The 13,149-nt window shown below is 34.2% G+C and overlaps 1 protein-coding gene and 1 long non-coding RNA gene across 5 annotated transcripts in view; both read left to right on the top strand.

Annotated features, from left to right (window-relative positions):
• Positions 1-8,757, top strand: part of slc7a1b (solute carrier family 7 member 1b) — a 29,744-nt gene extending 20,987 nt beyond the window's left edge. For all 4 annotated transcript variants that reach the window (XM_048160388.1, XM_048160385.1, XM_048160386.1 and 1 more), the window contains exons 8-12: positions 2,819-2,921; positions 5,258-5,466; positions 5,596-5,747; positions 5,839-5,947; positions 7,286-8,757. In XM_048160388.1, coding sequence (XP_048016345.1) covers positions 2,819-2,921; positions 5,258-5,466; positions 5,596-5,747; positions 5,839-5,947; positions 7,286-7,464 — 752 coding nt within the window. In that variant the 3' untranslated portion in view covers positions 7,465-8,757. The remainder of the gene's footprint in view (positions 1-2,818; positions 2,922-5,257; positions 5,467-5,595; positions 5,748-5,838; positions 5,948-7,285) is intronic.
• A 3,094-nt stretch (positions 8,758-11,851) lies between these two features.
• LOC125248113 lies at positions 11,852-13,063 on the top strand. Its single transcript, XR_007180241.1, has 3 exons — positions 11,852-12,289; positions 12,447-12,552; positions 13,017-13,063. It is a non-coding gene; the product is annotated as an uncharacterized LOC125248113 (long non-coding RNA).
• Positions 13,064-13,149: the final 86 nt, after the last annotated feature.

Raw genomic sequence — 13,149 nt, 5'->3', positions numbered from 1 at the left:
AGTTTCTATTTGAGGAGCCGAATTATAAGGAGAATAATGAGCTTTGCTCTCCTATATGTAAAGTTTTGGTGGTGAGGCGTCTTTGAGGCTCATCTTTGACGTTCAGATTTAGATCATATATCCACTGATCCTCCCTCCCCTGCTTGTGTAGTCTGCTGGGCTCCATGTTCCCACTGCCACGCATTATCTTTGCCATGGCAAATGATGGTCTGATCTTCACTTTCCTGTCTCGCGTCAGTGAGAGGAAGACACCCGTCATCGCCACCATGGTGGCTGGGCTTCTGTCCGGTAAGCGTAGGAGAAAAAGATTAACCCAGTTTTTAGAAGGATTGTCACTTTTTTCTTTAATAAATTTGACCAAACCCTTGTGAAAAAAGCCTAAATTCAATCTGTCTCTTAAGAAAAATGTGACTAAACCGCTCCATTCATATGGATTAGTTTTACGATGATTACGTTTATGAACTTTTTGAAGCGTTAAGTGTTGGTTGCGTAGCTGTCTGAGGGACTGAAAGCTCTCAGATTTTTGTTCTAAAAATGAACTGAAGTCTTAAGGGTTTGGAACAACATGAAGGTAATTAATGACAGAATTTTCATTTTTGGGTGAACTAACCCTTTAGATGTAATTTTTCATTGCAGTATATTCAGAAATTATACCTCACATGTACTTCAGTGTGTATTTTTAATCTTACTATGGAACCTCTTATTTTAAAGGTGCCATCGAACGTTTTTTTACAAGATGTAATATAAGTCTAAGGTGTCCCCTGAATGTGTCTGTGAAGTTTCAGCTCAAAATACCCCATAGTTTGTTTTTTTTATTAATTTTTTTAACTGCCTATTTTGAGGCATAATTAGAAATGCGCCGATTCAGGCTGCGGCCCCTTTAAAACGTGTGCTCTCCGCCCCCTCCCGAGCTCTCGACTCTATCACTGCGTAAACAAAGTTCACAAAGCTAATATAACCCTCAAAATGGATCTTTACAAAGTGTTCGTCATGCAGCATGTCTAATCGCGTAAGTATGGTATTTATTTGGATGTTTACATTTGATTCTGAATGAGTTTGAGGCTATATGTTCTGTGGCTAATGGCTAATGCTACACTGTTGGAGAGATTTATAAAGAATGAAGTTGTGTTTATGAATTATACAGACTGCAAGTGTTTAAAAAATGAAAATAACGACGGCTCTTGTCTCCGTGAATACAGTAAGAAACGATGGTAACTTTAACCACATTTAACAGTACATTAGCAACATGCTAACGAAACATTTAGAAAGACAATTTACAAATATCACTAAAAATATCATGTTATCATGGATCATGTCAGTTATTATTGCTCCATCTGCCATTTTTCGCTATTGTTCTTGCTTGCTTACCTAGTCTGATGATTCAGCTGTGCACATCCAGACATTAATACTGGCTGCCCTTGTCTAATGCCTTGAACATGAGCTGGCATATGCAAATATTGGGGTCATACATATTAATGATCCCGACTGTTACGTAACAGTCGGTGTTATGTTGAGATTCGCCTGTTCTTCGGAGGTCTTTTAAACAAATGAGATTTATATAAGAAGGAGGAAACAATGGAGTTTGAGACTGTATGTCATTTCCATGTACTGAACTCTTGTTATTCAACTATGCCGAGGTAAATTCAATTTTCAATTCGATGGCACCTTTAACTTTCTTGTATTGATAATTAGTGCTGAAATGTATCTTAAATGTACATTTTATTTTTACCTTTTTGGAATTCAAATATATGATCAATGCCCTTAAAGGGATAGTTCACCCAAAAATGAAAATTGTCGTCATTTTGTTCCGAACCCATACGACTTTCTTCTGCGGAACAAAAGAAGATATTTTGAAGAATGTTTGTAACAGAAAGAAATACAATGGACGTTTTTGAAAATCAAAACTGTTTGATTTCATTAATATACAGTTTTGGATGAACTAGCCCTTCGATGTGAGGGACTGTAAACAGGATGTGTGGCAATACTGAAGACAGGATGTCAATTGTCAAATGTTGTTATACAAGGCACACAGAATCTACATCAGTAAATGTTGTTCATTGTCAGTTTGTTGGAGTCACTTTAAATATGGCAACTCATTAACCATTTCTTAATATTTTAATAGATTGTCTATTTTTATTGACTTGTTGGTTATCTTTAAATTTCATGTGCCACAAGAATATTTCAACTATTCACTATAAATATTAACACTAATACAAAAACAACCATTCTGTAGTTTGGGCTCAGTAAGATATTTTATTTATTTTAAGAATTTAGTGATTTTATTCAGCAAATAGGCATCAAATTGATCAAACATGTCAGTAAAGACTTTTGCATCATTACAAAAGATTTCTATTTCAAATTCTGTTCTTTTAAACTGTCCATTGATCAAATAATCTTGAATAAGTCTGCTTCCACAAAAATATGAAGCAGCACTGTTTCCGTTTTCATAATTAATAAGAAGAAATGTTTCTTGAGCAGCAAATCAGGATATTAGAATGATTTCTGAAGGATCATGTGACACTGAAGAGTAATGATGCTGAAAATTTAGCTTTATAACACAGGAATAAATTACATTTTAAAATGTATTCAAATAGAACACAGTTCTTTTAAAATTGTAATATTTTACTATCACTGTTTGGTGATAGAGCACCTGTCTGCCTTGGTGAGCACAATAGACTTCTTACCGACCCCAAACATTTGAACAGTACTATATTAATATTCATACCGATGTCAGTAGTATTATTGTGCAAACACTTGTTACAATTAATACAAGTGCTGAATCATTCTCCTGCAGTAAACGCTCCTATTCCCTCCACAGCGGTGATGGCGTTCCTGTTTGAGCTGAAAGATCTGGTTGATCTCATGTCCATTGGCACTCTTCTGGCTTACACACTAGTTGCGGCCTGTGTCTTAGTCTTGAGGTACGTCTTAATTTTCACCTTGGAACTTTGCAAACTGGAACATTAAGCTGATTTCCATCATTTTGACAGCCAATAAATATTGTATTTACCTGCTTTAGAAACATTCCAGTAAACGCTGCTGATTAGAAGTGAAAAAGGGAGACAATTACATTTTAAAGCATCTATGTGAAAACAAATCTGGACAGACTCAGAATTTGGGGAGAAAAACAAGAAATCTTTAGTGCATTTGGGAGATTTTAGAAATGAAATCAGGAGAACAGACCACAAATGTGCAGTGTCTCTTTTTTCCATACTGATAAAGCAGAATAAAAAGGGGAAAAAAAGAAAATAATCAGGAGAAAAAGAAAGCAGAACCTGAAAAGAGCTCATGCATTGATATTATATATTAAAATGCCAAGAGTTACGTTATTCTCCTGATGTCTGAACACTGATCATGAAGGACATTTTACAGCTCATTCAGTCGAACTTACGGATAAGGATTATTTGTAGCGCAACCTTGGGATTTGAAATGATTTGTTCCAGTCTTTTTGTGTGGAACTTCCCCAAACCGGAAGTGCCACCCATAATTTAAAACACAGTAGGCTCGTTAGGGAAGAGGTGGGTAAACATTTAGGAAGCAAGTTTTTCGCATAAAATGAATGTCTGGTATGTCTGCAGACTGTCATTGCACACACTGTTTTTTGTTTTGTTTTTTCGCTCCATTTTTATGGATGTGATAATTGTTTTGCATTATTTTCTTAATCACACTAAGTTAATGTTAAAGTTACAACCCTGATATAAATGTATTCCTATCATTATTATTTTAGTATCATTGATATTCTTTTTTTTTAGTTTTTAAGATTTTAAATTTAGATTTTTTTTTTTCTCTATTTTCTCTTTTCATTTGTAACTTTTAGTAATTTTTTTTTGTTTACCAGTTTTATTAGTTTTTTTGTAGAGATGCACCGATATATCGGCCAATAAAGCACATTTTCACACTTTCGGCTATCGGCCAATAGTTTAAAAACAGCTGATAGTCAGGGCCGATATATATCCTGTCAATCAAAAGAGGGCAGGAAAATGCACAACATTTGGGCTTTGTAAAGAAAATGCTAAGAAACCAGTTTGATGTTCAATATTAATAGTAATTATATGAATTAAAGGGTTAGTTCACCCAAAAATGAAAATTCTGTCATTAATTACTCACACTCATGTCGTTCCACACCCGTAAGACCTTCGTTCATCTTCAGAACACAAATTAAGATATTTTTGATAAAATCTGATGGTTCAGTGAGGCCTGCATTGCCAGCAAAATAAATAACACTTTCAAATGCCCAGAAAGCTACTAAAGACATATTTAAAACAGTTCATGTGACTACAGTGGTTCAACCTTAATGTTATTTTGCTTTTTTGTGCTCCAAAAAAGCAAAATAACGACTTTATTCAACAATATCTAGTCATAGGCAATTTCAAAACACTGCTTCATGAAGCTTCGAAGCTTTACGAATCTTTTGTTTGGAATCAGTGGTTCAGAGCGTGGATCAAACTGCCAAACCATTGAAATTTTGAAACACTTATGACATAATGAAGCCTCATTTACTGAAATCATGTGACTTTTGCGCGCCGAACCACTGAATCGAAACAAAAGGTTCATAAATCTTTGAAGCTTCATGAAGCAGTGTTTTGAAATCGCCCATCACTAGATATTGTTGAATAAAGCCGTTATTTTGTTTTTCCGGTGCACAAAAAGTATTCTCGTCACTTCATAACATTAAGGTTGAACCACTATAGTCACATGAACTGATTTAAATATGTTTTTAGTAGCTTTCTGGACATCTAAAAGTGTAAGTTATCTTGCTGTCAATGCAGGCCTCACTGAACCATCGCATTTTATCAAAAATATCTTAATTTGTGTTCTGAAGATGAACAAAGGTCTTACAGGTGACCACGAGGGTGAATAATTAATGACAGAATTTTCATTTTTGGGTAAACTAACCCTTTAAGAGCATTCAGAAAGTTAAGAAATATTAATTAAATCTTCAGAATTTAATGTGTGTTAATATTAATTTGACTAATGTTTGTTTATAACTGATACCAGTTAATCTGAAACACGTTGATGAAATGGAGAGAGAGTTTTTATGTGCATTTCTTTCAAAATATAATGATTAATTATAATGTAATTATCATTATATTATCGGTAGATATCACTCTCAATAATTGTCTGTCGGTATGTAATTTTGATGGTTTTAATTTTAGTTAATAATAATAATAATAATAATAACAATAACTCTGATTCATATTAAGCTGTAGACTCATATCTCTCCGTCTCACACACTCACTCTCTCTCTCTCTCTCAGATACCAACCAGAGCAGCCCAGTGTGAATGTCCAGTATCAGATCGCCAGTTGTCAGGAGGAAACAGAGGCTGATTCCATCAACTACAGCAATGCTGGTTTTGTGCCTGGATCTCAAGATATCTGCACCTTCAGCAACCTTCTGTTCCCCAAAAACGAGGAGCCCTCTCGTCTCTCTGGCTTCACTGTCAACATCTGCACGAGTGTATTAGGTCAGACACATGCAGATGCACACTTAACCTATTGACTTCAGTAGCCTTGAGTAGTGATCATTTTAAAATAATTCAATTAACAATGAATTGACTTGACAGTTTAAGACCCTTTCCCTTCCCCTTCTGCAGGTGTCCTGGTGTGTGTGTTCTGTGTCGTGGCGGTTCAGGGTGGATTTCAGGTCTGGGTTTTTGCGGTTCTTGCTGCTCTGGCTGTAGTTTGCTTCATCGTCACCGTGTTAATATGGCGGCAACCTGAGAGCAAGACTAAACTGTCTTTCAAGGTAAATGCACACCTGCAAGTACATACAGAGCATTTTATACTCTCTTCGTATAGTGGTTTGTAAAGACAGCTGGGTTTATGCGTGTACCCAGGTTCCTCTGCTGCCGTTCCTCCCTGTCCTCAGCATGTTCATTAACGTGTACCTGATGATGCAGCTGGACAGAGGCACCTGGATGCGTTTCGCCATTTGGATGGGCATAGGTAAGTCAATTAGTGTTTGACTGATATGGGTATATATATATACACACAGTACAGTCCAAAAGTTTGGAACCACTAAGATTTTTAATGTTTTTAAAAGAAGTTTCATCTGCTCACCAAGGCTACATTTATTTAATTAAAAACACAGTAAAAACAGTAATATTGTGAAATATTATTACAATTTAAAATAACTGTTTTCTATTTCAATATATTTGACAAAGTAATTTATTCCTGTGATGCAAAGCTGAATTTTCAGCATCATTACTCCAGTCTTCAGTGTCACATGATCCTTCAGAAATCATTCTAATATGCTGATCTGCTGCTCAAGAAACATTTAATGTGTACAATTGTACAAAATATTTGTGTACAATATTTTTTTTCAGGATTATTTGGTGTGTTTATCTGAAATCTAATCTTTTGTAACATTATAAATGTCTTTACTGCCACTTTTGATTGATTTAATGCATCCTTGCTGAATAAAAGTATTCATTTCTTTAATTTCTTTTCAAAAAAATAACAATAAAAATTCTTACTGACCCCAAACTTTTGAACGGTAGTGTATAATGCTACAGAAGCTTTGTATTTCAGATAAATGCTGTTCTTTTGAACTTTCTATTCATCAAGGAATCCTGAAAAAAAAAAAAGTACACAACTGTTTTCAACACTGAAAATAATCATAAATGTTTATTGAGCAGCAAATCAGCATATTAGAATGATTTCTGAAGGATCATGTGACACTGAAGACTGGAGTAACGATGCTGAAAATTCAGCTTTGCATCACAGGAATAAATTACTTTGTCAAATATATTTAAATAGTACACAGTTATTTTAAATTGTAATAATATTTCACAATATTACTGTTTTTTACTGTATTTTTAATTAAATAAATGTAGCCTTGGTGAGCAGACGAAACTTCTTTTAAAAACATTAAAAATCTTAGTGGTTCCAAACTTTTGGTCTGTACTATGTATGTATGTATGTATGTATGTATATATATATAATATAATATAATATAATATAATATAATATAATATATATATATATATATATATATATATATATATATATATATATATATATATATATCACACTTAAAGACAGTAAATAACATTTCTGCAGTTAAATTTTTATTTATTTTACATATTTACTCATTTAGAAATGAATTGCTGTGAAAAAAGTTTGAACTTGAAGTGAGCGAAATCTGTAAAATAAACTGATTTATGCTGTACTAGTAATAGAAAGGCAAATTTTATTTTTTTTTCATATACTTTTTACGTTTCGCTTAACAGTTCTGTCTAATAATTTAAACTAATGAAATTTAATTTCTTTGGTTCTTTCTAGGTTTTGTTATTTATTTTGGCTATGGGATGTGGCACAGCACAGAGGCAGCTTTGGCCCGTAACGACATAGAAGACAACAACACCATTTTCAAACTGACAAACGAACCTGCCACACCTGAGAAAGAGGCTTTCTTGAGCAACGGGATCAGTGCCAACGCAGAAGAGAGCAGTGACCCTTGAGAATGCACTTCAAATGACCTGTTGTGTGTTCGCTATACCGATACATGTGACTTACGACAACCAAAACGTCCGAACACAGAGCTGCTATTGACATTCAAGATGCTTCTCTTTTGAAAAACACCTTTATGTGTTACTGTAGGTCTAAAGCACCTTTAAGCAGCATTGCAACGTGATGAATTCTGTTTATCAGATGAAATGCCTGTCATTCAGGAAAAAAAGTGAAGGACAGCATTAATGATTGTGTTCATAGGGATGTACACTGCACTGTTAGAACAAGTGGTTATTCTGCAGTCGGGTTGGTTTATTTTTTACCTATTTATTTTTTGTAGCATGTCGGTATCATGCTTTTTAAAACACAGACATATCGCATTGTTACCCATAATGTGTGGTTTGCATTTGTATGTTGAATTCTAGGGATGCACCGATATAAAATTGCCTTGGTTACATAGTGTTTTAAAGCAAGGAAGCAGAAAAAAACTGGCAATTACACAACTTGACAAGAAATTTCTCTATTAATTGTACTTTTTATTAACATTTCACATATTTATTTAGCTGACTTGAGGTGCGTTAAATCAATTTCTCTGTGTGAGGTTTTTTTGTGTGCTGCAAATCAAGCCAGTTGTTTTTTTCCCCTCTGCGTAAGTCTGTAACTGTCCAGTGCCTTTTCCCACCCTTTTTGATTAATAGTGCTGATGTTTACTTGCACTGAAAATGACTTTTAGCAGCTTGATCTCAGTCTAGTGCCATTTTTCAGACTTTTATGAGACTGTTGCCAAGCCCTTGGGTGGGGAAAAAAGACCAAGTCATGGATCTGGGAAAAATCTCTATTCAGAGGGAATGTAATGCCAGTTTGTTTGGCCCATTTCCTTTTCATTCAGCTGTTGTGTGCATGTTCATTCTCTGTTAGCTTTTTAACACTTGCATCTGGTGTTGGGCGAAATATTTTTGTACAGTATTTTTTGATTTATTTTTTTTATTTTTTTTGTATTATACTTTATTGTCCATATTTTAGTCGGCTAATTTGTACAGAACCAAAAACAAGCCAAAGAATTCAATATTTTTGATTGTTTTATGAATAGCATTTTGCATTAAAAACCACAACACAACAGATTTGCAGAAACATTGCGTTACAGTACATTTTCTGCAGTGTATTGTAAGTAATTGAAAAATATATATATTTGTTTGTTCATGTCAAGAAATTAAGGGAACTGTACATTTTTTTGTTTTTGTTTTTTTGTAAATATTTGGTGTTTTTCTGCAATAAATTATTGTTTGTAAAGAATGTTTCTCATATATACATCTTATACGTCTTTTTTTGTAATTCAAAGACACAACTGTCCCAGAGCAAAAAGCTCCATTTTCCCAGCTTCAAGTTTGTAACATAAATAATAAAGTGAATATTTCAGGCTCAGTCAGTAGACGCAGAACAATATGAGTGCTAACAACATAGCTTTACTTTGCTAAATATATGGTATAAAAAGCCTTGTAGTATTATGCCGATTTCAAATAAATTCCATCTTCTGTCTTTTGTTTTATACTACTACTAATAATAATAATAGTTATTAAAGCAGTGTAAACTTGATTTTATAAGATGTATGTAGTGCATTATATTGAATAATTAGAGTATGAATATTAAACAAATTAAGTACATTTGCATTTAACCATAAACCTCCCAGATTTTCAAGGGATCTTCAATGATAAACCTTTTCCTATGGAACATTTGTTAGATTTAAACACTACTGCAAAACCAATCTCCTTGTTAATATCTTAAAGTGATATTAAAACCTAGCACCTTTTAAAGTGAAAGAAAAATGTTTTAAGTTAAATGAGAATGAAGGTTTGTTTGTTCATGCCATGCATTATGCTTCACCCTCATATATGGGCACAATTTTTTTTTTTTTTTAAGATGTTAAAATATTTAATTAGATATTAATGTGTTATTTCCTTCTTATTCTTAATGAAGGTCATTTTGAAGGCCAGGCTCCATCAATGCACTCATAAGATATTGATAGGGTGCTTGCTTGACATGTGAGAACCAATGCTCACTGATCAATGTTTACATGTAAACAAAAGCCTAAATTCAATCTGTTCATCATATAAAGTGGTCGTGTCTCTTCAGAAAATTTGGACTAAACCACTCAATTCATATTTTACACTCTCAGATTTAATTTAAAATATCTTCATTTGTGTTTCGAAGATGAATGAAAGTCTTACAGATTTGGAACGACACGAGGCGAGTAATTGATGACTCTTTTTTTTTAATTTATGGGTGAACTAACCACTTAAATCAATATACTTTATTTCTCCATTGCTTCAATTCGCTTGTCAATCACAGTGCTTCATTAGACTGTAGTTATTTCCCTCACTGAAACGTTAAGAACACAGACTTGTATCTTTGTCTTTTTGTCTGATTTTTCTAAAACTGTCTTGACCCACACCAAAAACAATTGAAATAAAATGTAGATATAATTTCACTATACAGGTATACACCTAAATTTCTTACACTTTGATCAATTTAACAAATGAAGGCGAAATGGTTTTTAAAAAAGGTGGGAAAAAATGGTGATTAATTACAAGATACACTTTTCATTATAAATTCATATATGCGCTGATTTTAAATCTTGATATTGATAAGTCAATAGATTTTGTCATCAGTTTTTGGCAATGTTTTACCATAGTTCTGCTAGGTAAAAGAAGTAATGTAGGGAGGGACCACTCAGTTTCCCCAATCTCACTCTAGGGCTGCGTTCCACTCCAGTTTTAGACACGCACTCGCAAACTTCCCTACACACTTCCCCTCAGGGGAATCCCTGCCGCCATTTTGAAGTGCGTTCCACTTCGTGAAGTGGACGAGGGAAGTTTACATGGACAGACCCTCGCTCCCTCGATTTTAACCGAGGGAGCGAGTCTACTTCACATGTACACTTCAGGCAGCTCCATAACCCACAATGCAACACGATTATGACGTCACCGCATATCGCGTTTAATTTACCCTACCACAAACAATTCTATGATATATTAATTATTTTTTTAAACATTTAAAACACACATATATACATATAGAATGCTGTATTAAACAAATTTGTAAGAGGAAAAAATGAATAATAAATCAGCTCCATTGCGGATTCCAAGTGATCAAGGGCTTAGGACGTTCCAGTTCAGCCCATTGCAAAGGTTCCGCCAGAAGTGAGCACTCGTGCAACGTAAGCAATGACGTACATCCGAGTCAACGAGACCGAGGGAAGTTAGCGAGGGAAGGGCATTTAAAAACCGAACTGGAACGCAGCCTAGGTTTAGGACAGAGCACAGAAAATAGGCTAAATTCAATTCTAAATGTGCAATGACTGAATCGTACAGCAGAGGGCAGAGTGGTGCAGAGAATGATTATTGCTGCAAATGAAAATGTAGCACAAGAGATCAACAAGAAACCTTTTTAATCTCGACTCAAGTGCACCTAAAACAGCTTAAATTTCCAATTGAACTAAAAGAAAAGGAAGTGCACATTAAAACTGGAGTATATCCTTCAATAGAATTTTTAAGATGTCGATTTGGTTTTGATGTTAACGGTTGCTCTTTTTGTGTTGATCAGATTGAAACAACAGAACATCTTTTTTTCTGACTGTAAATTTGCCCATGCCTTTTGGGAGGATTTGCATTACTGGTTATTTCCTAAATGTGAAGATTTATCTGTATCAACAAAGGAAAATGTAATATTTGGTATATTTATGAAAGATGAAACGCATGACTTAGCAATTAACACAATTATTATTCTTGGGAAATTCTTTTTACATAAAAATAGATTCCTGAAAACACTTCCAAACTTTTACTTATTTCACAAAAAAAAAAAAAAAAACTGTCATTACTTTATATCGTTAAATTTAATGAAGAAAAAAAAAATGCCTTAGGGTTAGTTCACCCAAAAGTGAAAATTCTGTCATTAAATACTCACCCTCGTGTTGTTTTACACCCGTAAGACCTTCATTAATCTTCTGAACACAAATTAATATATTTTAGTTGAAATCCGTGAGGCCTCCATTGACAGCAATGACATTTCCTCTCTCAAGATCCATTAATGTACTAAAAACATATTTAAATCGGTTCATGTGAGTACAGTGGTTCAATATTAATATTATAAAGCGACGAGAATATTTTTGGTGCGCCAAAAAAAAACAAAATAACGACTTATATAGTGATGGCCGATTTCAAAACACTGCTTCGGGAAGATTCAGAGCGTTATGAATCTTTTGTGTCGAATCATGATTCGGATCGCGTGTCAAACGGTGTCAAACCGCCAAACTGCTGAAATCACGTGACTTTGGCGCTGATTCGTCTGTGCTCCGATGCTTCCTGAAGCAGTGTTTTGAAATCGGCCATCACTAAATAAGTCGTTATTTTGTTTTTTTTTTGCCACACCAAAAATATTTTCGTCGCTTTATAATATTAATATTGAACCACTGTACTCACATGAACCGATTTAAATATGTTCTATAATTTGTTGTCTTTATCTTATGTTATGATGCTGTTATGTTTTGTACCAGGCCATTTATGGTTGTCAAGTTTATATTGTTCAATAATCTACATTATCTAGGTGGGGAAAAAGCATTTTCTCCGTTGACGGCCATTCAAAATGAGCTATATCTGACGAAATACATTTCCAAGGCCTGAGAAATGCTAGATGTTTTGATTTTTCCACATCAACAGTTCAACCTAATTTCAATTTTAAACCCGGAAGACAATGGGACAAACAGCACATAAAATACAAAGAAAGCTGGGAAGGCATACTGAACAGCAGTGGGAAAGGATTTGTTTACAAGGCTCCCAAAATGTAAAGAGAAATTTTAAAAGATTTTGATCGCTATTGTTCTTTCATTTTCAAGATTTTTTTATTGAATGCTATGTGACATAAAGCTGGTGTCCATCATTGCATCTTTGGATTTAACTTTTCTCTAACTTTTTCTTTTTTTCCCATATTTGTGTTTAAGGTAGTGAAATTTAGTCGAAGGATTTAGTGGAATATAGTCTATGGTGCAGCAGAGGGCAGAGTGATGCAGAGAATTGCTGTTGAATGAAAAGGCAGCACTGACCTAGGTAATGATTTTACCCTGTTTGTGTCATGAAACAGCTTTATATGCTGACATAAACAAAGAAACTGGTCAAAGGGTCAAGGTTTGGCTGGTTAGCATGTCTCTGTTAGATCCTGCAGTTAGATGTTCTAAGTACATGATCTTGGGGCAAAAAACAAATGTCTTTCTCAAGCAGGATTCTTTGTAAACAGCACACACACACACACACACACACACACACATATATATATATATATATATATATATATATATATATATATATATATATATATATATATATATGCGTCGCATCAGTTAAGCTTTTTCCATAAGTTGAATAGGGAAGGCGTAGGACGTAGCGTAAGCTTTATGAAGTGCGAGAGTTTTACACTTTCTTCGTAAGTTGAATACAGAAGGCTGTGTGGCGAAAGCTAGATATTGTACTTTATAACTTGTCAAATATGGATTTTTTTTTTTTTTTTTACACAGATGCATTGCTTTGCAGAAGGCCTTTATTAACCCCCTGGAGCCATGTTTATGATGGATGGATGTGGATGGAGGCACTTTCTTCAGCTCATACTCATTGGTATCGCTCACTGCCATTATAAAGCTCGGATGCATC

This window comes from Megalobrama amblycephala, linkage group LG16, assembly GCF_018812025.1.
Source record: "Megalobrama amblycephala isolate DHTTF-2021 linkage group LG16, ASM1881202v1, whole genome shotgun sequence".
In the NCBI taxonomy this organism is placed as follows: Eukaryota; Metazoa; Chordata; class Actinopteri; order Cypriniformes; family Xenocyprididae; genus Megalobrama; species Megalobrama amblycephala.
This window is presented reverse-complemented; position numbering and strand designations above follow the sequence as displayed.